Source organism: Pocillopora damicornis, chromosome 8 (genome assembly GCF_964200805.1).
Source record: "Pocillopora damicornis chromosome 8, jaPocDami1.2, whole genome shotgun sequence".
Classification (NCBI taxonomy): domain Eukaryota; kingdom Metazoa; phylum Cnidaria; class Anthozoa; order Scleractinia; family Pocilloporidae; genus Pocillopora; species Pocillopora damicornis.
In genome coordinates this window covers 7,597,446-7,624,772 of record NC_142677.1, presented here as the reverse complement: position 1 = coordinate 7,624,772, position 27,327 = coordinate 7,597,446, and the positions used below count along the sequence as shown (strand labels likewise).

The window sequence follows — 27,327 nt, the reverse complement described above, 5'->3', positions numbered from 1 at the left end:
TAATTTTTCCTTAAAAATGAAGAAATAACAACAACCGAAGGAAAGTACACAAATCAGCTTCTACAACCTAATGCAAGTGAGATGAAGAACACACAATTTCACCCCCAGGAGAGTATGGCAATTAACAACTGCGGCCAACAGGAATTTGATCTGCTCTTACAAGAAAGGCACGAACATTTCAATCGGATACTAATGTTCCATCTATGCATCAACAGTTTCCAAAATAAATTTGATGACCTGAAACTCCTAAATGATGAGATGAAGTCGCAAATTATTTTTCTCTCAGAGATAAAGATCGACAAGTCCTACCCGAAGAGCTAGTTCACCTTAACGGGTTACATGTATCGAAACGACAGAGAGAAATGGCCTATATTTTAACTCTAGTCAACCCTCGAAGGAGCTGAAAGTAACGAAGAAATACAAAACACTCCAGATTATTGCAGTAGAAGCTAGACTTGGCAACAACGAAGTCATTTTCCTTAGCATATAGCGATCCTCAAAACAGTCGGATCACCAACCAGACCCACATTATTTAGAACGTGTAGAGGAGGAACTGAACGACGTCTGTGAGTGGGCTTCCCTCAAGAAACATATATTTATTATTACAAGTGATCTGAAGCTGGACAGGCTAAAAGCAGAAAGCAGAGAAGGGAAAATACTTGCGACCTAGAAGAAGTGAATGGAATGCAATATTTAATCACCGGGCCGACGAGGATTAGGCCGACATCAGAGACACTGCTAGACGTTATTTTAACCAACAAATCCAACCTTTTCAGGACGGAAGGCTCTTTTAACTCAGAGATTTATGGCATTTTGAAGCAATCTGCATTACAGTATAGACGGAAGACCATCCCATTAGAATCCTGAAAAACGTGGAAACGGTTCAGCTTAATGAAGACTTGGCAAATGCTCCTTGGACTGTTGGAGAAACACGCAATGCCATCGTTGACCAATATGACGCATGGAAAACCATTTTTGAAAGTGTACTTGACAAATATATGCCGAAAAAGAAGATGAGAGTTAGACAGAAAGATGTGACACATATGACGGAAGAATGGCAAATGGCAATTAGGAACAAAAGGAAATATGCACAATTGTTTGCCCAAAACCGAACTCGAGAAAACTGGGAGTTCAAAAGGAAATGGCGAAATTTGGCCACTTAATAGAGGAGACGTGCTATCAAAGCTCACTGGGCCCAAAAATCAGATGGACTGAGGAGGAGACCAAGGGATTTCTACAAAAAGTTTAAACCTTTCTTAAGTGACGACAGCAAAGAGGAGACAAAAATTGCCATTAGGATTAACGAGCGAATTGTAACAAACCAGAAAGTAGTGGCAGACGAGCACGGAGACTACTTTTCAAAGGCCATTGATAGTGCAAAGGTAACGAATTCAGTTGAGAAAGACTTTGAAAAACACCCGAGTGTCGAGAGCATTCGGCAAGCTTATCAAGGCCTTCAATATGGATTTAACGAAATTGGCTCTGGTGAAGTGGAAAACGAACTGAAAATGATTAAATCAAACAAAGCCACGTACACGGTGGGATGTTAACTACCAAAGGTCTAGTACACTCCTGAACAAGTCTCTACAACACCGTTTATTAGAGAGGGAAATCGGCCAAACACGTGGAAAATGGGTTTTCTTTTCAAGAAAGGAGATAAAACCAACCGGGGAAATTACCGACCTACAACAGTTCTGAACTCTATTGATAAAGTATCCGAATCATTACCTTCCAATCAAACCACGAAAACCATGGATCCACTAGATCTATAACAGAAGATGTCCGCCTACAGAAAAACACATAGCTGTGAAACAACTTAATATGGCTAACAGAAGACTGGAAAATGGCTACAGATAATAAAGGTTACGTGACTGTTCTATCCACTGATATTAGCAAAGCTTTTGATTCGCTGCACCCTGCACTAATGGTTCAGAAACCTCAAAGCATACGGCTTTTCCGAAGCATCACAGAATCTTATGCGATCCTTTCTTGAGCATAGAAGAAACAGAGTCAAACTACAGGAAGCGCACAGCGCATGGAAAGAACAAAAAAGGGGGTGTCCACGAGGCTCCTCCTTCGGGCCTTTACTCTTGAACTTGTTCCAAAATGATCTCTCACTACATAGGCAGTCTGCTAATCTATTTAGGTTTGCTGATGACCATCAAATATACACCGGTGATATACTGAAGGCCAGCCAAACTCGCACGAGACAAACAGAGGCAGTGTCACAAAGGTACAAGGAATACCAGATCCTTACTATAGATCTACATCATTCCAAGAAAACCCCTGGATATGAATTGACGATGAAATTCGATGGACACGAAGTTAAATCAATTGATTATCTCAAAATTCTTGGCGTAACCATCGACAACAAACTGACATTTAGTTAACATATCAGTAATATTTGCAAGAAAACGAGCTGTAAAGGTTGGGGTGTTACTGGGACTACTTAAGTTAATCCCATGGTCTGAAGAGTTGCAGTTGTGTCTGTCTTATATTTCGCCCCACTTTACATATTGTGATATTGTATGGCACTTTTGCAAATCATCCGATGGGAAGAGAATGGAAAGAATTCAAGAGCGGGCACTCAGGGCAGTCTTTGAATCCAAATCGGAGACCTACAGCGAGCTACTAACAAGAGCAGGTCCACTAAGTGTGCCCCAATAACGGTTACAAAACATCGCCATTTTCATGTATAAAGTAAAAAAACGGACTTATGCCCACTTACATTACAGAAATATTAAGTACTAAAACGACATAATCTGAGGAACGCTGATTTCAATTTTTCCACTTTTTCGCACAGTACACTATGGAAAAACACTCTCTGTGATACTTTGGGCCCCATCTTTGGAATAAATTAGAACAAAGTGATAGACAGAATCCTAATTTAATGAGTTTTAAAAAACAGTATTAAGAGCAAAGGTATAATGTATACACATGTGTGAGCGTCATTATTCCATCATGAGGTGCAAAAAGCAGTTTATGAATCACAATAGCTAATGCAGTGACCTAGATATACTGTAGTCCAATAGAACTGAGCAAAATTGTTCATTGTTTGAAGAGATTAAGTTTCTAGAGAAACTGTGGTGCTGCGTCGGTGTGGAGATAATTCAGGTTTATGAAATAAGTTAGGACTCGGTAACGAGTTTCCTAACCTCATGTTTCGAGCGTTAGCTCTTTGATCTGTCCTCATTCGGTGGGTTGGTCTTAAGGTGATTCCTCATAGCAAAAAGCTGATCGGAAATTTTTTTTTAAAAATTGTCGTTAAGTGTCCCAAAAATGTCCGTCTGTTTCGAGAAATACGATGAAAAAGAAAGGTTACCGTGTTTGTGGAAGAGATATGACGGCCAAACTCATCCTATTCATGCCTGTACTGGTATTAATCACACACGTCATTTCATCAGTTCACGGTTCATTTTGAGGTAACTGGAAGCAATACTTTTTATTTGAAAAAAATGGTAGATAGAAAGTCTCGAACGTATTGAATAATTTGTTATGTAATTTGTGAAAAACGCAGTTTTAAACGACATCGGCTCAAAACCTTGCTCGAGTCTTTGCTTCGATGGTTATAATTTGTATCCTCGAGTGAAGGGCCTCGTGAACGCTTTTAGTCATATGTTTTTTTCCCCTCACTGAACTTTTTTTAATTTCTCCAATTTAAAGGAGATAATCTAAAATTTGCAATAAAAATATTTCACCGCGCTCGTTTTAGGGATAAAGACCATCGCACGTGTCTACCTGGTCTATTGATTGAAAAACAATACCGTTTTCTCAGAATGCGCGCCTGATTATGTGATTTCTAGCTGCAGTACAGGATGCGCAGTGCAATACTGAGGAATCAGCTCAAGACAGTCTTTAGGTATAAGGTTTTCTTAAATTCAAGCGATTTTTCTTTTGTCCGTAAACACGTATAACATTAACTACTGCTCACATTAAAATTGTACAAGTGTATACCATGAAATCGCGCGACGTTTGTTATGAATGGCGCGCGCTGTGAGTGTTATACTAATCTCTTAGCTGAGAACAGTTCAAATCAACGGAACTTGTTTCGCACCACCAAGTCGCTGCTGTGTGAACCGTCTGAGGTGCCGTTTCCAAAGGATATAGCTCCAGATGATCTCGCCAAAGATTTTGGAAATTTCTTTATGCAAAAGATCGATAAGATTAATCAGTTAATTGATATGCAGAGCTCTTCGGAGATGTCAAAAGCCGGAGAAAAGGGGTGTGCTGATTCTGATACGTATGCTGATGTCACATTGGCCAATTTTAAAACGTTATCTCAAGAGCAAGTCCCTGAGCTCATCAAGAAAGCTGCCAAGAATTCGTGTCTGCTGGATCCAATGCCTACTTTGGTAGTCTTAGACGTTTTGGATGTGCTGTTACCTGTGATTACGAACATGATTAACTTGTCATTAGAATCTGGCGTTTTCGTAAGCGATTGGAAGGAGGCTTTACTAAAACCGCTGCTTAAAAAGTGTGGACTTGACATTGCTTTTAATAACTTCCGTCTAGTAAGCAACCTCCCTTATGTTTCTAAACTGTCAGAGAAGGCAGCGGCTAAGCAGCTCATTGACCACATGACAACTAATGATTTGCATATGCCACTCCAGTCCGCGTATAAGCGAAACCATAGCACCGAGTCAGCACTGCTCAAAGTAAAGAATGATATTTTGTTGAATATGGAGGCGCAAAAGATCACTTTGTTAGTTCTCCTTGACCTTAGCGCTGCTTTTGACACTGTTCGACACGACACTCTTCTAAACACGTCGAGATTTGGTGCGGATGGCAAGGTACTAGAATGGTTTGCGTCGTACCTTGCGGATCGTACACAGCGTGTCACTGTAAATGACGAAAGGTAATTTAGTGTTAACAACCGGGTTGAAAACGTAAATTAGCCACCGTAAAGGGTAAAAAAGCTGACGTTTCGAGCGTTAGCCCTTCGTCCATCGCTCTTAGTTAGATACCCTGCCATTAAATTAGGGAAGCTTTTCATTCATTTTTATCACGATAATTACTAGTATCTTAATATATGTTGTATATTTTAATTTTATCATAGTATATTTTAAATAATTATCAGTTAGATACCCTGTGTTAAATTGCCATAGATAGAAATCATGTAATGCGCGCTTGGTCATGTCATGGAAAGCGCGCAATATAAGAGTTAAATTATTATTAATATTATTATTATTATTATTATTATTATTATTACCATTTCCCAATTCCCTTCTTCCTTACTTACTCACTGCTGATTATAAAGAGACAGTGAAAAGCTTACAAGAATGAGAGATTAAGCCATTTTATTTATCAAGAAGCGCTATATTAGTTATAGCAATTGATTTCTCTGAAGAGAGGCTGGGAGAACATTTTTCTGAATCTGACCTCCTAGTTAAATGTGGTGGTGGGTAAAAGTAGCACGCCAATGATAAAAAAATTGCTTCGACAGTCTTAAATGGAAAGGACTTACACTGGAAAACTTAACTTGCAGATAAAACAAGGTTCTGTGTTTTAACGGAGATGAAAGGATATTTCAACATTTCAATCCATGTGCTTTCAAAATAGCAAGAACTAAGGTAAAAATTGTAAATGGCAAAACTGCAATTTACTTAGAATTTCCTAGAATGGAATTGGGTGAACTGAGGTGAATGATATTTTCAAGAAACGATTTACTCTCTAACTTTTGTTTTACAGAAAGATCACTGTTACAGACTGAAAGTAGTATGTAAATTTTGGACGTAATGCTATGCAATACTTTTGCGATGGGTAAGAAAATCGTGAATGTGTGGCCGATTTCGCTAAAATACAAAATTTCCGTGTCCGTCATCAGGCTTTGTCTTCCTGTTCGTTTATTCATGTAAGCTTTCCCTTTTTTATTCCTTTGCTGTTCAGTAGCTGGTGTGAGACCGAGAGTAACATCCCACAGTTGAGTAAACCTTTTCCTTACCCAGATTCCCCCGGGTGCAGGACCGGGCTAATTCAATCCTGACCTCACTTGCCAATGTAGAGGGTAAATTCTCACGGATAACCATTGGAACTATCTTCCCCCAGCAAATTGCTATGGCCCGGCTGATCTACTTCATTGGCGAATACTGCTCCAAGGATTTTGGATCTTTATATTTGATCATAGCCTCGTCCAGCGCCTGCACTTGATGAGAATTGTAATTCAACCTAAAGCTGATGTTCAAATCATTTAGGAATTCTTTTCCTTAAATAGTTTGCCTAAGTTGTTATCTCCACGATAGGACATTTTGGAGTTATCACCAGGATGAATATTGTATAAATTTCAAGAAATCCGTTCCGAGCAATTATTCTCGAGAAAGCCGGACCACATAAAACCTGATCGGTTGACAAGTTTTCTATCAAACTAGGCGCGCGGTGGATACTCATAGCAATTGGTAGTCTAAGAAAAACTTTCAACTCCGCCACAGAAACCTCTGTCCATGAATCTGGTTCCCTGCTTCTCTGTGCCAAAACCTGGTGCGCAGAGTGGTTCCCCTTACAATAGTTCCCACAATGCAATTGTCCATGAAGAGCTGATGAAAATCGATAGGTAAACTGCCTCTTGCTTTTGCCGTGATCACGACGCAATTAACTTTAGGGAATTTGGGCTCGTGCTGAGCACATTCGTGAGGCATCAAGCCACAAAGGGTAATGAAGAACTTAGTGACCCACGTTAAACAGCCGAGCCCGAGGCGCGATAACACGCTCTTCGTTATTCTTAGTAGCTCTTATCTCTGTAAGAATGGAAAATGTAAATAAATTTCGATTGGAAAGCTAACCATTAACTAATGTTTCCACTGCTTTATGGGAAGTCGTCAACAAATTCATGCGATTAGTTGCTTTTTAGTCAAATGCTAATTCGCTGAAACTGATTGGTCTGCCTTGCCTTGATACTGGTTGCGTATTCTTAGTAGCTCTTATCTCTGTAAGAATGGAAAATGTAAATAAATTTCGATTGGAAAGCTACCATTAACTAATGTTTCCACTGCTTTAGGGAAAGTCGTCAACAAATTCATGCGATAAGTTGCTTTTTAGTCAAATGCTAATTCGCTGAAACTGATTGGTCTGCCTTGCCTTGATACTGGTTGCGGTAAATCTACTAGAGCAGTGTCCATCTAATTCTTCTTGATCAATTTCGATTCATCGACAAATTAAGAGCGTTCGATTCAGTTCATTAATAAATGATCGAAAACTTCGTATAGTAAATGTGATAAAGGCAAAAGTTTTAACGAACAACAGTTTTAACGAACCAGACGTCAGCTCCTTCAATATGTGTTATTTTCAAACATTTCTAAGTAGATTTAATCTGAGTCAAAGATTCTGTGTTATTAAATTTTCGCGTTGAAGTGATAAGAGTTACATCCGAAAAAGTATAATTCCATTTAATACCCTTGTTTGACGCATACCTCTGTGTCACACAACCCTGTAAAACCAGGTGATGATGCTACAACCCTCAAAGTGGGATTAAACGAAATGCAAAACCTCAAAGGGGTGTCTAGACTTTTCGTTGATAAGGCAGAGTATGTGGTTTTAGGGCAGCTGTAACTCTGACCTTGCAAACTTTTAATATTAAGCGCAAACGCCCTTTGGGTTTTCAAAGAGAACAAAAGAAGTAGAAACTATTGAGCGCTAAAGTGAAATACGATAGGTTTATCTACTCTGACTCATTTCGTAAAAGTAGCGTGTACAGGGTCAGTTGATCTATTTAAATTTTCGTTCAATTCTTCGGCAAACTTCTCGGTTAATGATGTGCTTTTCAGTGACCTGCGGTGTTATCATTAGCATTTCACTTGAATCTTTATATTTAGCGTGTCTTGTCAAACAAAAGACGAGTAAAAAGCACTACTCAGGTTTTCAAAGCATTGACGTTGTTGCAGTATAGCTGCCAACCTCTGTAAATTTTTTTTCTTTTTACCTAGGTAATTAGTAGAGGCCATTAACCCTTTCTTTTTATCCAGTCAGCATGTATCGGGTATTTGTGTGTTGTTAGTGTGAAACTACTAATGCAATAATTACACAAACTTTTCCTTTTAAAATGATGGAAACACGACAAAGATTACACCCCTCCTGTCGTAGTTTCACCCTCGGAAATCTCGGACATATAAGGAGGTCGCACTAAACCAACCACAGATTGTGCTCCCTCCCTGACAACCAACAAATTATCACTATTTCATGCTTCTCAGTAAAAGTTAGCATCAACAAACTGGGGCATTAGTTGCTCTCTATTCCAGCTACAAACATGGATATTAATGTCGTTAGGCACGATCAATTAAGATGGTACTGGGGATTCCATCTATCTGATCCTCCGTTTGAAGTTCTGGCTTAATCAAGGGAACTTACTACCAGGCAACAAGGGAAGTTTATCTTCACATCCACCTTCATTACTGTTCATCTACTGTTCGAACCTCTCTACAAAGTCTAACTTGGGAAGAAAGGAACGAAAATTTTGTCGTTAGGTAGCGGTTAATTGAGGGTACGTGCAGCGTGAATTCTGTTTTTTCTGAAGGGCAGAGCATTCTAACTTAAAAAAAAAAGAAGAAAACAAAACAACTGAGCAAAACAACATCAACAACAACACCAAGACACGTACAAAATAAAAAAAGGTAACTGAATCAAAGCAGAGAAATTCTTCGGAAACCAAAAGCTCATGTTCAGAATAATAACAAAACGAAACGAGTGATTCAGAATGATTAGATACAAGTTTGCAGAACAGCTGTTTTTAGTTACACAGACATTTATTACGCCTCTGTATAACACTGTCAAGGATTGTGTGCCCGATTGATTTGTCACGCATTTTACTTTGTCAAACGTCCACTTAGTGATTAACTTATGGTCATGGAGATGTTATGCAGCATTCACGCAGCACCTTAGCGGCCTTTCCCTTGTGAAGAGTGTCTAGAGGGAAAAAGGCCCAAGTGAACTGTCATTCAGGGAAAAATAAAAATGTTCGGTGCGAAGAGGTGGTCGTTGTAGAGGGATGGCCGTCAGCGTTGGTTTGACCTTAGTTTCCTTATTTAGGAGGGAAGTTCTAGAGGTCGTGGGGTAAGATGTGTGCCCAATCACAATGAGTTCGTGATCCCCACGTGCATCTGTCTCTTAGAAACAAACGATCTACGTAATATTCAGTGACTCCTCCAAGTTTAGTTGTCAAAAGAGCGGCAGCAAGCTTATGCCGGCAACATGTTCTCCTTAATGTTGATAGCAATTTCAGCTTTGGTCCCTGCCAATGGCGCTGATTTGTCTGCTGAGTTTGCTCACGAAGCAGGTTTAGATACTTACGAGAAAATGAAACTGTTCTGGACGGTGAACTGGGAAAATGAAACCGTATCCTTTGCAGTTCAGGCAGCAACAACAGGGTGGGTTGGTTTCGGCATCTCTTCGGGTAATGGAAATATGGCCGGAAGCGACATGGTTATCGGATGGGTGAAGGACTCCAAGGGTTACCTAACGGTAAGTGAATTTTTGCCGAAAGGACATTAGTCACGGTGGATTTCTGGGCAGAAAAAAGAAGGTTAACAGAGAAAAGAAGGAGTTAACGCCATCACGACATCCAGATTTAGATGAATAAACAAACAGCCAAAGCGACGTTAAAAACTGCATTTTTAGCCATTTCTATTTGAATCAAAACTTCCAACACTTTCAAACCAGTGCCTAAATTTAGGACGTATTCGTAGTTGCACGGAAACATTGGAATTTAAATGCTGTTCAAGCAAAGATTTGCTCTTCTGTGAACACTGTTTACATTATTAGCGGTATCAGCACAACATTGACCCGTTGTCACGCTAACCTGTCTGTATATCAAGGTAAACTGATGCATCTAAGATTTTTTTGTTGTTTAAGTTATGCAAAACAGTTTTGTATTATACGTTGTCGTTGGTAAGCAAAATCAAAAAGGAGCAACTACCTGTTTTTTCAAAAGAGTTGGCCCTTCAAAGCTGTACATTTTTCATTACAGAATAGTCTGCAGTTAAGCTGTGAATGAAGCTTGGCCTAGAAAAATAGATAACCACGGTTAGTTTTGATCTCGTTTTATTGACTTGTTTTTGAAGGACCGTTTTGCTGATGCCCAAAGCTGTCCACCGTTGGACAAAGAAAACAACTACAACTTAACTGGGTTTGAGGAAAGCGAAGGGAAAACTGTGTTGAGATTTAGTAGGACATTTGACACCTGTGATCCTCGCGACAGGAAGATTGAGGTAATCCTTAACATAGCCTATTCGTTTTTTTGCCGCCAACTCAGCCAAAATGTTTAATCATGGCTAAAAAAGTAATTGTACTGCCTTTTAAAGGCAGTGTCACTGTGTCTGAATAAATTGTATATCATGTTGATATAACATTTATCGCTACATCATTCAACTGTTCAGCGCTAATTAATTATGTTTTCTTGTTTCTTTTTCAAAGCAAATCAAGTAAATTGCTATTTCCCGGTTCATTTTCTTTTACAGGAAGGCACCACTAAGGTTGTGTTTTCATATCATGCAGAGGACCCCACGTCTGAGGACGATGTGAAGAAACATACATTCCGCGGGTCGAAGAGCATTCTACTTCTTAACAACATGGACAAAAAACAAGTTAACGAAATCGGGTGGAAGCAGTTTTACGTCACAAATAGAAATGTTAGTTACAAATAAAAGTTCTTCTTTTAGTTTTTTAAATAGTGGAGAACGTTATCGAAAGCGAAGATTGTAGAGTGTCCATTCAGGGAGTTTGAAGCCTACTCAAAACAGAGATATACATTTTTTTTCAGATAACGATTCCTAAAAAGCGCACGACTTATTGGTGTTCTCTTATCCAACTACCCGAGTTCAAATCAAAGCATCATATTACAAAGGTGAGTACAACAGTGCAAAACATTGCAATAAAACCTGTTTTCATCCGTTTATCTCTTCTTATGGTTAAGTCATTGATCAATGCAGAAGGCCACCGCGTAAATTCTTACGAAAATGAACTTGAATGTTCGAAAAATTATGAACTTGCATTTTCAGAAATGTGCTGATAACAAATTGTTTAGACGCTCCAACTGAGTTCTTCAAGGAAAGGCAATTTCGTAGCCGGTGAGAGTTCGTGACATTGCAACAACTTTTGACATTTCATTAATGCATTTCAAAATTCTCCACTTATTATTAGTCGTGTCAGAAAAAGCCACACTTTAAAGTTGAGTGGTTAGCTAATAGCGGGTTACGAAATATCTAGGAATAAGGAAGAACCTAAGGTGGGTTTACGAAAGGTGTGCCGATTAGCCCAGGGTTTCACAAACGTTTTGGTTCTTAGTGGCATTCTAGAGATTTCCTCGTATTAAGTAATCATTAAGTAGAAGTAAAGCGTTCCACTATTGATGTTGGTGTCGCTTTCGGAGAATTTTCAGTTTTTTCATCTTTTATAGTTTGAGCCATATGTAACACCTGGAAACGAAGGCATCGTGCATCATTTACTCGTCTACGAATGTTATGGGAATTTTAGTAATGCTACCTTGTATGGTTCTGGTTTTGACTGTCAAGAAACACCCAATATGCCTCTAGGACATTGTTACGGCTACAGTGTCGTTGCTGCTTGGGCTGTTGGTGGTACGGTAAGATATAAAACTTATAAAATGGACTTGTTCATCTTAGGAAATGAACTTTTAATTTGAAACATTTTGGATTTGAAAGGTTTTTCGTTACTATTCCTAAAGAAATATATATACATATAAATATATATATTTTATCAAACAGGCATTTTATTATCCACCGAAGGCTGGATATCCAGTTGGTACGTCGGACTCGCCAAGAACACTTTTGCTTGAACTACACTACGACAATCCCAAATCAATTGAAGGTTGGCACCTCACATTTTGCTTTTTTTATCCGTTTTCATTTTTAGTTAAGGAGAAGAAGTATTAAGAGGTGTAGTTTTTTGCCCTCAGCCATAAAATATCTCATTCCCTCAATATCTTTTATTTTTTGTCAAATAGGACGAAGAGACAGCTCAGGGGTTCGTTTTTACTACACTTCTCATCTCCGTCAGTACGATGCTGGAATAATGTCTGTTGGAGAAGATATAACTGACCTTGCGATAATCCCACCAAAACAGGAATCTTGGTTGACTGTGGGTTATTGCCCCAAAGAATGCTATCAGGTAACTCAAATGTTCATAATAATTTATTAAATTCATCTCAATGCAATCCAGAGTTTAGAAAAAAAAGAAAAACAAAAACAAAAACCGAAAAAAAAAAAACAATGCATGGCAGTATGGTGAAGCTGGCTCCGAAAATGGGCAAAACACAGGTGGTTAACAGATTATGATTTCACCTTTTTTTTTATTCACGGTGCATTTAAGTTCGCACAGTGCCTAGGAACGTGTGTCATAAATTTACTTCTGCAATTAACATAAAGCACCTTTTTTTTCTTAGGAAGACTTGCAGGCGACTACGCTCCCTGAAAAAGGAATAAAAGTGTTTGCTGCCCTTCTTCACACCCATCTGCAGGGTAAGTGACCTTGCGCTGCTTTTGTTGTTTAGAAGTAGTGGTTGTTGTTTGTTTATATTTACGCCTGTCTGTCTTATGTTTCCACGTTCTGTTGACAGTCGTACGTCATTATGGAGCCAAACTTAAATATCACTGAGTTTTTGTTTTCATCCACAGGGCGTGCAACATGGACAAAGCATGTTCGCAATGGAATTGAGTTACCAGAAATTGCGAGAGATGACCATTATGATTTTAACTTTCAGGTAATTTATATGGTGTGGCACAAGATCCACCATTAGCATCTGGCGAATGCACAAGAATTATCACTGGGTAAAATGCCAAATTTTAGTGTCATTTAAGTAAAATTAAACAACTATTAAACCCAAAGACAAATTTAAGCCATGTTTACTAAACTTAAACATGACTTAAAAATGTACCTTTGTTTAGGCGAGGTTTAAGCATTCTTAAATGCAAATTAAATCGACTTTGAGATTTAAGCTATGTTTAAGTCATTTTAACCGTACTTAAATCCTTTGAAAGATTTAGGGTTACTTTAAACCACCTTAAATCTAACGTTAAACCTATTGGGGAGATTTAAGGTCTAGTTAAAGGAGCCTTAAATACAACATCAAATTTATCATAATATTTATGCCGTGTTTAAGGACCTTCAAAACACATCAAATCTTTTGGTGTACACCAAGTCTACTTTATTGACATAATCTCTCACCAGAACCAGAAACCATGCGAGAGCAGCCTCCAGCAACCTTCAATGAATTAATCATAGATTAATATTAATATTATGTATTTAGTAAAGCCACAATATTTCACGCTACTGATTTTATTGCTTTTTCAATTCTTTGGGTAATGAAACTGTGTTTGTTGATTGTGAACAAGAGACTTGATTTCTTGTATTGGAAACTGTTTCACTAAAGGAAGGTGGTTGCACAGGGAATTTGACTAACCTGAGCAAATAAGGTACATTTCTTCAAAACCATATAATTTTAGTATATACCAAACCAGTGGACAGTGTTTTTTGCACGCTCTGATTGGCTACTCAAACTCAGGATAGTACATGCATGTGCTATCCACTTCCCAGCTTAAGCTGAAGTGTGAAAAACTTTTTTTTGCGGATATATGTTCTGAGATATAAATTTATAATTCTTTTATCTCACTGGTTTGGTATATACTTCACAGCTCATTAAATATCCACCACCACTAAGGGGAATAATATTTATTGTTAAATATATTAAAAACAACAACGACATGTGAATGTAGATTGATGTTAATAACTGGCTGGTAAAATAATGGCACGGCGTGGAATAGGGCAAACTGCCATGAGTTTTACATTGTCAAGAGTTAAATAAGCTCCAGCAAAAAGACTGTGTATCCTATAAACAGGCAAAAAGTAGCTTGATGCTTTAGGTTCAAAGTTATTTGCGTCCCACACACAAAGGGTATTAAAACTTCCCAAGCATTGGTTTTGCTGAACAAGGAAACCGGGATTTCTGAGCATGAAGTGAACAGCTCTGAACTGCAAACGTCACCAGACATCTCTAACTGAACGTTGAAAAGCGCGCGTTTGTATCGAGGACGCGGTATGTCTCGTCCCCAGAGTGAGGCCGAGATCGTTATGCGCATGACAAATACCGTATGAACGCCAATCAAATGTCCAAAACTATAATCGCGGGATATTTGATATTTCACTGTCGTTCGTTCACTCGGTCGAGTTTCGTTTCGTTGCGGGTACGTGTTTGGATTCTTCCTCGATAGGATGATGGCTGCAAACGATCCAGTTCAAGAGAGACAGCTTGTTCTTATGGAAAGAATGAGTAGAAGGATTGATTCGATTCTCGAAGGGCAAAAGAAACTAGAAGATACGAATGCAGTCCTTCAGCAAGAAAATGCAAAGCTGTGGAACCAACTTGCGAGTCTGGAAGGGCAGGCAAAGAAGAAAGGCAACAAACGTTCTAAAAGCTCTCGCAGAGAATCAAATGTTGTGATTCCAAATGACTTAAGGGTAAATATTCTTTAATTACTTTAAGGTTATAAATTTTTTCAACTTTAGTACCGTTAAGTTGTGTTTCAGATTTTCAGTTGCGGTGTATCAGAAGCATAAAACGTGTCTTCAGAGACACCGCCATTCCGCCACCACGCGTGTTCTGTGTTAACTTAAAGCACAATATGTGTAGATGTTGGTTCTAGTGCTTATCACAAAGTTGGAACATCCTTGTGCTGAATTCTTGTGCCTATTTCGCAAGCATTTGGCAAAAATACTGTTTACCCAGTTTAAGATTCCACTGTGTACTGTTTACCCAAAAACCCTGCTGACCCTTATTAAAGAAATAAACAAGTTTGTGGTTTGAATTGACTTTTGACATATGATGTTCTTCCATATTATCTTCCAGAAACGGTTTCGGTTCATCTACAAAAAGATGGTAGAAAAAAAGTGACACAAGGTTTCATCATTGATGAGGAGTATGTTATTTTTTTACCATACATAAGATGATGTGTTTAAATAGCAAGGCACTAAGAGAGATGGCATGCAAGATATTAGAATTAAAACTTTACCACCAAGAACTAAATATCTCTCTGACCAGCTTCTTCTAAGGGACTGTTAGTTATCTGTTTTGAGGCCAGTGTTAAGAGTCTGGGGCCAGTGTAAAATATTCCAATTGGGAGTAGGAGGTGGTAAACTTTTAGAATGTGTTATTTCAACTATTATGTTGCTGATAAATTAATACATGCAAATTTTTGTTTTGAGAAATCTTTTCCCTCCAAGAACCAGAAATCCTAATGTTAGTTTGAAGGTGTAAAAAGCATGTAGCTTCTGTACTGTACCAGCAGTGATTAGAAAATTGTCCCTCTTGTATAACTGCTTTACTTGAATTATTATTTCCTTTTTTGGCTGAATAATAATAATATTATTATAACTGCCTCTGGCTATTGTTTAAAACAAAAATAATATTCTCATTTTTATTACAGTCCACAGTCAGAGAGAAACCAGAGTATTTTTACAAAAGTGAAAGAAGTACTGAAAAAAGAGCATGGAGGAGAAAGCTGCCTATGGACTGACTTACAAATGGAAGGTATTACATTACAGGAATCAAGTTTTAATGTTGTGTGCAAGTTAGAACAAGAAGCATTTACCTTGTGCAAAATCAAACAAATTTTCTGAAATATGTTGGACAGAAAACTTAACAACTGAGAGGGAAAACACAATATTACCAGCATTAATTCTTTTAATTAATATATATCCATAAGCTAATGTTACATATACACATAGACTTGTCATTGTATTGTAATTTTAGGATATCATGCAGCGATAATAATTATTGTTTTTAACTCAACAGCTCAGTTTTATCGGTACTTCAAAACAACTAAATAAAGAGAGCAGAGGATAAGAAAAGGGAAAAATGAAGAGCATAAAGAAAAGTGCAAAAGGAGCAGGCGTTTGCTAAATGTAAGGACTAGCTAAGTTGTCTTGCTTTTGCCATGCTACCCTGGTGAAAAACCTCACAGGATCTTTGAGGATCTTCAAGGATTGACAAGGACCTGCCAAAGATCCTTAAGGACAAGGATCTTTAAAAGATCTTTAAAGGATCTGTAAAAGATCCTCAAAGATCTTTGTAAGCAAAAACGTTTGTTAAGATCCTCAAGGATTTGATAAAGATCCTCAAAGGATATTACAAAGATCCTCATAAGGATCCTCGCAAAGTTCTTTTCAAGGATCCTTCAAGATCCTCAAGGATTTAGCAAGGATCTTTCAAAGACCCTCAAAAGATCCTTTCAAGGATCCTTTCAAGATCTTTGTAAGGATCCTTAAGGATTTAATCAGGATCTTGCAAGGATCCTAGTCAAGATCTTTGCAGGATCTTTTTGAGGATCTTTCAAGATCCTCAAGGATTTAATGAGGATCTTTTAAAGACCTTCCAAAGATCCTTTCAAGGATCCTATTAAGATCTTTGCAAGGATCCTTAAGGATTTGATCAGGATCTTACAAGGATCCTACTCAAGATCTTTGCAAGATCTTTTCAAGGATCCTTCAAGATCCTCTAGGATTTAATGAGGATCTTTTAAAGACCTTCCAAAGATCCTTTCAAGGATCCTATTAAGATCTTTGCAAGGATCCTTAAGGATTTGATCAGGATCTTACAAGGATCCTACTCAAGATCTTTGCAAGATCTTTTCAAGGATCCTTCAAGATCCTCAAGGATTTAATGAGGATCTTTTAAAGACCTACAAAAGATCCTTTCAAGGATCCTGTAAAGATCTTTGCCAGGATCCCTAGGAATTTGATCAGGATCTTACAAGGATCCTTAAGTCAAGATCTTTGCAGGATCTTTTCAAGGATCCTTCAGGATCTTCAAGGATTTAATGAGGATCTTTTAAAGACCTTCAAAAGAACCTTTTAGGGATCCTGCTAAGATCTTTGCTAAGATCCTTAAGAATTTGATTAGGAGTTACAAGGATCCTAGTCAAGATCTTTGCATAATCTGTTCTACAATCCTTCAAGATCCTCAAGGAATTGAAAAGGATCTTCCAAATATCTTTAAAAGATTCATTTCATGATTTTGTACAGCTCTTTGTAAGGATCCTTTTTGAATTTGATGTGGATCTCAAAGGCAACTTTGTCAAGATCTCTACCACATCTCTGCATTATGAATTAGGTTCCTTTGAAATCCTCAAGTAATTTCAAACATAACAAAATTGTAAATTGAGGGCTCACTGTTTTATAATTTAAACACAACAAGGAATTTTCGCAGAAAATTATTGTGGAATGAGTGACTAATGAAGGTTACCGCATAGGAACGCCATGCTCGAGGCTTTCGGGAAACTTTGTGACTACTTACATGACAACAAATAAGGTTTTGCATTATGGGATAGGAATTTATACGCGCCGAGATTTTTAACGGTCGCATAAAAACATAAGAAGCTCGTTGTTACGGCAAATATCATCGACAATGGTCGGAACTAAAGGGAAAATGTACACAGAAATAAAAGTAAAGGAAAGGCGTTTTCTGGAGTTCAGAAACAAGCGAAAAGAGAGACAGAAACAACCGAAATCGTCAATCAAACTCCAAGCAGGTCTCGCGATTGCTCTGACTCTGGGGCTGAATGAAAAGAATTCATTGGTACTTCTGGAAAGAAAATGAAGATGCCATCCTCGCCTAATGATTCTTACTCTGAGCTCTTGGAGAGTGAGGATGCAAATGATGTGTTACAGGGACAAGGATACAGGCTTATCGATCTAGAGAGATTCTCCTCGACGCTCACTGAAGGACATGTTTCTGAAGAAGGTGTGAATTTACTTGGTTCTGTGTAACCAACTTAAAAAGCTCTTTTAGAGGTTGTCATATAAATTCCCGAAAACACTTATTTTGTACCTCAGGATGTATTAGTTCAATTAATCTGAAGTTTTCAGGGCTGTATCCTCTTACTGAGTTGAGTTGGATAAGCTGACAGTTTCTCTATAAGCTGAATTTTAAGTAAGATATTGTGGAATAACTCACCTAATAATCTCGGTGAACTTTGAACGGGCACTGTGCCCATAATATAAACGACTCCAAAAGTTCCTCAGCTCATCCAAAAGAACGACCCTAGTACTTTGTTTTGACACTAAAAACACTTGATTTCATGCAGTCTTTGTGAAGTTATCTTTTCTCAAGTATACCTAGGTTTTTCACACCATGTGGTGGACAAATTGATCTGATGTCAAATAACAAATTAGTTTAGGGCAACATATTAGTTATATTCAGTATGTGTGATTCCTAAGCTTTCCTTTGGTATATAGGTTAATATGGTTCAGAAATATAGTCATTGAAGTACTCTTGTTTGCCTTTTTTTTCATGTTTACCCCCTCTGTAAGAGTAGTCTGAGTCTGGTCATAGTCTAGTCCTAGACAAGTTTAACACATACATTTTGGTCTTCTTATCTTTGAGCTGGACTGTTGCCAGATTTTTTGGAAAATGAAAATCTTAGTACTAATCTAAAGTCTGAACAGAAATAGTGTAGAAGTAGTCCTACTAGAAGAGGATGGGTAATTCTTGTTTAGCAATAAAAAAAAGTTTTATCTTCATTTTTTTATGTTTGGTTCAATTTTTCTTTTTAACTTAGTATGAGGATTTAAGTATGCTTATTTTCTTGTCAAAATTTCAAAGGTTCTATAACATTCTTGCTAAGATCTTCAAAAGATCTTTCAATTTATTGCCAAGATCTTTAAGGGTCTTTTATTTTCTTTCCAAGATCTTTAAGGATCTTCAAAATTTTCAAAAAGATCCTTGAAGATCTTGGCAAGAAAATGAGAGATCCTCAAAGATCTTAACAAGAATTTGGAAGATCCTCAAAGAATTTTCAAAGATCTTTAAAGGATCTTCAAAGTTCATGTAAAGATCTTTGAAGATCCAGACAAGATCTTCAAGGATCTTGACAGGAAAATGAAAGATCCTTAAAGATCTTGTCAAGAAAGTCAAAGATCCTCAAAGATCTTGGCAAGAAAATGAAAGATCCTCAAAGATCTTGGCAAGAAAATGAAAGATCCTTGAAGATCTTGGCAAGAAAATGAAAGATCCTTGAAGATCTTGGCAAGAAAATGAAAGATCCTTGAAGATCTTGGCAAGAAAATGAAAGATCCTTGAAGATCTTGGCAAGAAAATGAAAGATCCTTGAAGATCTTGGCAAGAAAATGAAAGATCCTTGAAGATCTTGGCAAGAAAATGAAAGATCCTTGAAGATCTTGGCAAGAAAATGAAAGATCCTTGAAGATCTTGGCAAGAAAATGAAAGATCCTTGAAGATCTTGGCAAGAAAACGAAAGATCCTTGAAGATCTTGACAAGAAAATGAAGGATCCTTGAAGATCTTAACAAGAATTTTGAAGATCCTCATGAGGATCCTCAAGAGGATCCTCAAAGGTCCTCATGAAGATCTTGTAAGATCCTTAAAGATCCTTGAAAGATTTTCACCAGGGTAAACCTATATTCAAGAATAAATTTTCAAGATAGTGTGGCTGAAGCATGGCTTCTGAATCAAACGTTTCAATTCAGTTTGACAACAAGTGTTGTTTAATACTGTGGCAAATTTGTGCATGGCATTGTACCAACATAATAATAGTTTGAAAACACAATTTACAATGTGGGATAATATACAGCAACAAAAAATGAAACAATGCCATGCACAAATTTGTCATACACTGTAGGTTGGACTGGTATGTTTACAACTGGTGTATAAATACACATTAATTAGAAAAGTCAACCTTGCTGGTAGTTAACCAAATAATATGGGTTTGCTTTAATTTAGTACTGTTTTGTAGCATGAATTTTTTTCCGGGAGTTCTATTTATTGCTGATTGTTATTTTCATATTTTATATCTTTTGTGGGATATCATTTTGAGTTAGAAAAGTATTTCTATTTGACAATAAATTATATGTTTCATAGATATAATTTGGTCTGGTTATTAACTAAATAATGACTAAATTGTTGCTTTTTGTTCCATTAGAAACTGGAACGGCGTCAGTCATCCTATGAGGTGCTACAAGCTTCTATGACACCAAAAGAAAAACAGTATTATAGTGAAATCCTTTACATTGATTATATGAGTAGTGAAGAATCAGATTATGAGGAGCAAGAAGATTTCATTACTGGTGAAAAAGAAAAGAAACTGGCAAGATATGTAACCAAGAAGCTATCATGGGAAAGAACAAGCTTGACAAATGCAAAAGCCAGGCTAGACAGAACCTACAAAAATAATTTGACCCCCCATGCCAGGGCAATGGCTAAGCCAAGGAGTGTTGGTGGCATGTCGGAGAGGCCTGCACCTGCTGGCCCACTTTGGGCTGTCAGGCAGATAAACAAAGAGTTGTGATTGAAAAAATACTTAACACTTTTTCTACTTTTTATTCATTTATTTATCATGTATTTAATGGCAAACTGAAGTAATTGTTTTGTTAGAACAAATTATTGTCATCTAGATCACAGGGATAGTTTCTTCCAAGTATTGTTAAATTTATTGACTTATGATGGGGAAAATTTGTTCCTGTCAAGCATAAATAAGCTAGGTATGTGTGACATTTTAACCCTTTAACTCCCAAGATCTGATTGGTAACTATCCTCTCTAGCTGCTACATATTTCCCTGTAACTTAGTTATGAGAATCTGGTGTGATATCAAGACAAAGACCTATACCTGATAAGTTTGAGAATTCTCATTATCTCTTTGCTGGATAAGGTAAAGATATCTTAGGGAGAATTTACTTGTTAATCACTCCTGGGAGTTAAAGGGTTAATTGCAAATAGGCAGTAGCTTTAAGAATGTGTACCAGTGAATTTAAAGTAAAAGAAATTTGAAACATATATTGTTTAGTGTGATATGTGACCTGGTGGGTGGCAGTTTAGTAATGAAACAACAAAACAATAATATTTCACTGATTTCACAAATTTGATTCAAAACTAAAATAAGCAACAAATTTTGAGCAGATTAATTAGCATTAAATGGTACTTTGACAACATTAAATGTTTGAGCTCTGTTTACTTCAATTAAACAGTACTTAAACATACAGGAATGTTTTGGACACATTTAATGTGCACTTAAACCTGCATTAAGTTTTAGCCTTAAGATAGTATAAGCCAGGTTTAAGTCCAACTTAAATCTAGGTATAAGTGACTTAAACATCAACTTAAACTTATTAAACCTAAGTTTAAGACAGGATTAATCCATGTTTAAGGACACCTAAATATATCTTTTCTCCATGTGTATAACACATGGCTTCTTTCAAAAAACAATTTGCAACAGTATGCTGCTCCCTCTTCAACTTGTCCTTTATTTCACTTGAATCAATTTGTCCAATCGGAACTACTAATTTTTTCACGACATCCAGAATCCTCTAATTTTCGATATAAATTTTTTTATTTTACCCAGTTGGTAACAACATCAATGATTATCGCGACCGTATAAGATAACTCTGCTACTTGCCAGTTATCGCTTACGGAAGTCATATTATAACCATAACCTTAACTTACTGAGAACTGTGACCATTCTCTGAGAAATTACGCGATTGCATGTGGGGAAAAAGTAATTAAGATTCAAGTGCTCCTTTCGGGTGTCGAAACGTGATACATTCTAATAAGTGCCTTAGTATATCTTCTACTACGTGAGCCATAGGACATTGTTGGCTACCAAGCTGCCAAATGATCTCATTAAAAGAACGTTTATTCATTTTCCAAAAGTTAACTTTCACTTGTTGTTTCGCAGGATATACAAGTTTTAAGAGAAGAGGCTCACATCAAACCGGTTTGAGAAAACTTTGATTTTAGTGCCACTCTTTCTTAGAATTGCATTTGATTTCAGCACATAAACGCGTAAAAATTTATATGAGTTAGACGATGTGTCCCACTGATTTATTCAATGCACTCAAGCTTTCCACGCAACCATTTCAAATTAATATTTAAATGAGCAAATGCGATGGAAAAAATCTGATAAAAGAATAACATTGTATATGATTATTTTACGTTCCTTTTTAAAATCAAGTTAGATTAAGTTAATTTGTGTTTGATTGTTTTTATCAGATCGAGATTTGTGAACTGGCCTCCAGATGATCACCATACATTTCGTTTTCTTCACTGACGTCTTTCTTATCCTTCAGGGGGACGACTTAATTCATTTCTGCAAATACGAGACGATGGATCGCGATACACTCGTGCAGGCAAGTGCGATATCTGAGCCCTCAAAAATCACTAAGTAGTCTCTCTAAGAATAAGGACGGCATTCAGAATTCAGACTTATGCCAGCCGAGGTGTTGGTTTCCTCTTAACAGTGACATCTCTCTCAATCTATATTTCAAGAGATTGCAATAAAAACATGCCATCGTTGATTTTTGCTGTATATGCTTCATGACAGACTAAAAGATAATGTACTCTTCTTCCTCTTACAGGCTGGTATCTCCACCACTCAAGAAATGTGTCTGAATTACATGTTTTACTATCCCCGAATGGTGAATGCTACAGCATATTGCCTCAGCAGCCTACGTAAGCCAGTGCACGACTTCATTAAAGAACACTTGTAAGTGAATTAATACATACTTGTTAAAGTAAAGTTGAAAGTAGATCTGGTCTGCTTCCAGGAAACCACCTTAGTACGTCTGTCGAGAAAATAATCAAAACGGAGCATCAAAGTGCAAAGAACTGCTCAAGAAAAACCAGTGTTGCATGCTTTGCCACCTGAAATCTTTCGCATTTCTCAATAATAATCCTGTTTTAGGGAGCTATTTTACTGAATAATCACCCATCCCTACTTAATTTCACAAGTACCGTCATCGCCTAAATAATAAAGTACGAAGTTTAACACTAAAGTGTTGGTATTCGGGGCATTGTAATTATTTCCTAGATATGCTATTTGTGTATTTGGTTCATTCCTATAATATCGTGCTAAGGTATCCCCCCCCCCTCTAAAAGGAGAAAATGAATTTCTTTTACAAGGGGCTCTATCATAGCCTATATCCGCGAATTTCATTCTTCGCGTGAATAGAACTAATCCGTCCAGCAAGTTTCTTGAAGGTAATAGAACATTCAGCGTTGATCATGACTGGCATCCTTTCTTTGCCAAGTCGTCAAGAAGCTGGATAAATCTCATTGGCGTTCTAGTCAACTCACACAGTGAAAATTGACCAACAAATGAATTTAAGCACATGACTGTCTGACAGAGTATTATCCTTATAACAGCCTAGAGAACAAAACTCAAAGCAAACTGCAAAAAGAAATGTTTGCGAATACGAAAAGAGTTGAAGAACACGGAGCAAATGTAAAGCACACACCATAACACCTAAAGAAAAGAACATGATTGCGGAGTTAAACCAAAGATTGTCTATTAAATCGTAGAGGTATAGCATGTCTTGTTTCAAGCAATGTTTGGTTTCAATATATTTTTAACTTTAATTTTCCTTTGTCTAGCCCTTCCTTAAAGGGGTCAAAATGGTCAAATCCTCTCATTGGGGCAAATATCTCATGGACGAAGGAATTGGTGTCTGACTTGAGGAAGAAATTTGATGAAGCAGAGACATTTTCCACATATTGTCCCGCGGTCAGTAAACTCATTAGGGGGCACGAAACTCGCTACAGTTAACATTACCGTACAGTGCAATTCTTGAGGGTGCTAATGAGATCCCGACATAAGGTGCATGAAAAAATGTCGAAATGATAAAACAAGACAAATAATGGGTGTATGATCATGGGTGTGTGTGCTTGTCTATTGGGTGGAGAGGACCCTCTTAATCTGGGAAAGTAGATGCCTGGCTATAGGCATAATTTTCATTGTAATCGTAGTTTTCTTTATCTTCAATCTGACTCAGTCTGCAACAGTAAGTCTGCCACCTCTTTAGAGGAGTAAAAGTAAGTGTACAGCGCTGAGTTTTCCTTTGAACTATTGTTAATTATTTCCTTTCCAGAGACCTGACAAGTACACATATCCGATTCCAAAGATCACGAAGCCCTTACCTCCCCGACAGTCCAACTGCCGTGAACAAAGCACGACACCAGCCCCTCCCGTTGGAGACGCCTTCTTGGTAACGACCTCATACTCTACAGCAATATCTCTGTTCATTAACTATTTCGTGTTGATGTGAACGATCAAAGATATGCCATCATGACCACAGTTCAAAACTATGTATATTCCAAATTGCTAGAGTTTACAAACTGCACTAAAACCCGTGTTGGCTCCATATCTTAACCTAGAGATGATCTCTCAGAGGATGAAGTCTGCCGAAGTAGACATAGATATACATCACTTACCGCATTAGTGAGTTTTTTTTTTTTACAGTGACGTTAACGGCTAAGGCAAACGGAAAAATAAACTCTGATTTCCCTCACCTTGCACTTGGTGTTCTCGATTACTCTATAATTCCCTTATAAAACTAGTTCTTGCATACTGCTGCACAATATGGGGTAACTGTTCAAAATAACAGTTGAATAAATTGTTACGGCTACAGAAACGCTGCGCCAAAGTGATGCTATATGTTAATTTCCAGGACAATTCAGTTATGTTATTTACTAAATTAGGTTGGCTTCCTATTGACGACATCATTCGCACAATTTCACAAAATCGGCAATGACCATGGTTAAGAATATCTTTCCTCTTATATTAACTACACTAAGGTTAGTCAAAACACTACACGAGAACCTCAAAAAGAAATTATCTTATCATGCTTATGAACAAGAAAAATCAAGGCCTCAGAAAATTCCATTCCAGTGCCACTCGTCGATGGAACGGAACAGAACCATCTGTTATAGAGACATAGTCACAGAGGCGCCTTTTGAGAGACCTTCCTAGAAAAACGAGACTGAAAAAGCTTTGTAACTAAACATTTGATATCAACTACAAATATTGATTTCAATTTATCAAACTTCTTTATCTCTTCGTTTTACTTTGGTTTGTTCTATTTTTAGATTATCTAACTATTGAGTTATCATTAATGGATGTAATCCTCGGTAAACAAAGTTTATTAGTACTATTATCATTTTTTATTTTTATTATTATCCAATCATGTCCGAAAAAACAAAAAAAAAACAAAAAACACTGTTGTCCGGAGGGGAACGAAAGTTCCACGAGAAAAATCGTATTAAATGCCAAACGTTTCCTTCCTCTTTGACATACACATTCGTCCGACCGAAAAGGCCCTTTTAGCACAAAGAACGCCGATTTTTATGCCTTTCTAGCACAAACAATTACCGATTTTTTGTGAGTTTCTAAACCTCATGTTTCGAGCATTAGCCCTTTGATCTGTTTTCATTCGGTGGGGTTGTCTTATGGTGATTCCTTATAGATAAAGGTCATCGAATTTCTTTTTTTGAAATTGTGCTTTAATATTCTCCAAAAATGTCTGTATCGAGAAATACGACAAAAAAAGGAAAGGTTACCTTGTTTAAAAAATATGACGGGCCAAACTCACCTCATCTACGTTAGTACTAGTATAAATCAGGCACAGTATTTCATCGGTTTACGGTCTATTTTGCGGTAACTGGAAGCAAGGATTTTAAAGTGACATTTGAAAAAGAAATGATTGGTTAAAAAGTCTCGAGCGTATGGAACAATTTGAGATATAATTTGCGGGAAAATCACGCAATTTTAAAACGACATCGATTCAACGTTCCTCGAGTCGTTGCTTTCAAGGTCATAATTTGCATCATGGAATTACGGGCTTCGTGAACGCCTTCAGTCATATCTTTTTTTTTCCATCGATGAATGATTAATCTACAAATTAAAAGAGATAATTTGTACACCAAAATTCTGCAATCAAAATATAAGTCAATGCGCTCGTTTCATAGCTTAAGACCATAGTACGCCTCTATCTGGTCTATTGATCGAAAAACAATATCGTTTTCTCGGAATACGCGCGCGCTTATTCGCCTGATTACGTGTTTTTACGCGCAGAACAAGTTGCGCTGTACAATACAGAGGGATCAGCTCAAGGTAGTCTTCAGGTAGGTTTACTTTTCTGCAATGTGAATGATTTTTCTTTAGTCTGTAAACCCATTTAGCAGTATTTACTGCGCACATTAAAATTGTACAAGTGTACGCTAGTCTCCAATTCCCTTCTTCCTTACGTGAGACTTGAGTGCAGTAATAAAAGATCAGTCAGTGGAGTGAAGAGGTTACTCCCTTCCTTGGCCAATGCTACGTACTACCCTCAAAGCGTACAACGTTTGAACCCCAACGTTTTGACCTGTCTTTAGATGTTGTCTATCAGGGTCTTAAATAAGTTATTACATTTTGCAGACTTTGGAATCGGGATTGTGCGATAACCGTGCAATCATACAATAGTGCACTCACTTGATAGTGTTCTCCATCAGTAAGGAGTGCTTGAAAAATTTTCCTTCTCCTCCGTGCACAATGTAATTTTGAAGTGGAGGGGAAATGAAATTGATCCACGGGACCTTTATGATTTCGGATTTTTTTCTGTCATCGTACGTCTCACATCAACAATTTACATATATGTAAATGATTAAAAGTGATCAAAATCTAATCTTATTTAAGTCTCTCAATGGGAAAACCTGCTGCAAAAGTAAACAGAAGTAAGAATTGAGGTAAATGATATTTTCGAGACACCATTTACTTTCTAACTTTTGTTTGACTGAAAGGTCATTGATGCACACTGAAGGTAGTGTCTAAATTTCAGATGTAACGCTATGCAATATCTTTGCGATGGGCGAGAAAATCGTGAATGTGCGGCCGATTACGCTAAAATTAAAAATTTACGTGTCCGTCATCAGGCTTTTTCCTTCTGTCTGTTTATTCATGTAAGCTTTCCCTTCTTTTCTCCTTTGCTGTTCAGTAATTGGTTAAGACCGAGAGCAACATCTCACAGTTGAGTCAACTTTTCCCTTTCCCAGATTCTCCCAGGTGCAGGACCGGGCTAATTCAATCCTGACCTCGTTTTCTAATGTAGAGGGTAAATTGTCACAGATAACCATTGAAACTATTGGCCCTCCCAGCAACCTCTTTCCACGAATCTGGTTTTCGTCCTGGATGAGACGGCGAAAAATGTGCAAAGTTTTCAAATGCACGTGTTTCGTTGTTGTTTTGCTCATTAGACCTTTTGTTCCGCCACGGTCTCGTCGCCGTTGCCGTCGTGGTTTTCTTAAAGTCACTAATACTAATGTACTGAAGCCATGGATCTAAGCTGATCAATTAGAATTAGAGGAACACGCCCATACCGTTAACAAAGAGCCGAAATGACCCTGGGCTCGAGTTGAGCACATTTAAGAGGCATCAAGCCACAAAGGGTAAAGAAGAACTTAGTGACCAGAGTAAAACAGCCAAGCGCGAGGCACGATAACAGGTCCATCGTAATTTTTAGTAGCTCTTATCTCTGTAAGACTAGACAATGCGAAGAAATCATTTATTC

The 27,327-nt window shown here is 37.5% G+C and overlaps 2 protein-coding genes across 4 annotated transcripts; both read left to right on the top strand.

Annotated features, from left to right (window-relative positions):
• The first annotated feature begins 7,179 nt into the window (after positions 1–7,179).
• On the top strand, positions 7,180–24,298 carry LOC149041223 (DBH-like monooxygenase protein 1). Of its 2 annotated transcripts, XM_089180110.1 has the most exons (14): positions 7,180–9,447; positions 10,047–10,193; positions 10,443–10,613; positions 10,745–10,828; positions 11,381–11,566; positions 11,709–11,811; positions 11,948–12,111; positions 12,386–12,461; positions 12,618–12,703; positions 21,684–21,722; positions 22,075–22,134; positions 22,363–22,490; positions 23,378–23,507; positions 23,872–24,298. In XM_089180110.1, the coding sequence occupies exons 1-14, from the start codon at positions 9,178–9,180 to the stop codon at positions 24,046–24,048; spliced, it is 1,821 nt and encodes a 606-aa protein (XP_089036236.1). In that variant the 5' UTR covers positions 7,180–9,177; the 3' UTR covers positions 24,049–24,298. The 2 variants fall into 2 exon arrangements, with proteins under 2 accessions (XP_089036236.1, XP_089036237.1); XM_089180111.1 differs by lacking the exon at positions 23,378–23,507 and having other exon boundaries at positions 8,927–9,447.
• Positions 14,075–20,071, top strand: LOC149041224 (uncharacterized). 2 transcript variants are annotated; one of them, XM_089180114.1, is made up of 5 exons: positions 14,075–14,457; positions 14,846–14,915; positions 15,423–15,526; positions 15,791–15,900; positions 19,934–20,071. In XM_089180114.1, exons 1-2 carry the CDS (start codon positions 14,212–14,214, stop codon positions 14,888–14,890), a joined length of 291 nt encoding a protein of 96 aa, XP_089036240.1. In that variant the 5' UTR covers positions 14,075–14,211; the 3' UTR covers positions 14,891–14,915; positions 15,423–15,526; positions 15,791–15,900; positions 19,934–20,071. The 2 variants fall into 2 exon arrangements, with proteins under 2 accessions (XP_089036240.1, XP_089036239.1); XM_089180113.1 differs by lacking the exon at positions 14,846–14,915.
• Positions 24,299–27,327: the final 3,029 nt, after the last annotated feature.

Coding starts and splice junctions, on each gene's coding strand:
- LOC149041223 (XM_089180110.1), top strand. CDS start 9,178: ATGTTCTCCTTAATGTTGATAGCAATTTCAGCTTTGGTCCCTGCCAAT. Junction 10,614..10,744: donor TTTACGTCACAAATAGAAAT/GTTAGTTACAAA, acceptor ATTTTTTTTCAG/ATAACGATTCCTAAAAAGCG. Junction 12,112..12,385: donor GCCCCAAAGAATGCTATCAG/GTAACTCAAATG, acceptor TTTTTTTCTTAG/GAAGACTTGCAGGCGACTAC.
- LOC149041224 (XM_089180113.1), top strand. CDS start 14,212: ATGATGGCTGCAAACGATCCAGTTCAAGAGAGACAGCTTGTTCTTATG. Junction 14,458..15,422: donor TGATTCCAAATGACTTAAGG/GTAAATATTCTT, acceptor TTTTTATTACAG/TCCACAGTCAGAGAGAAACC.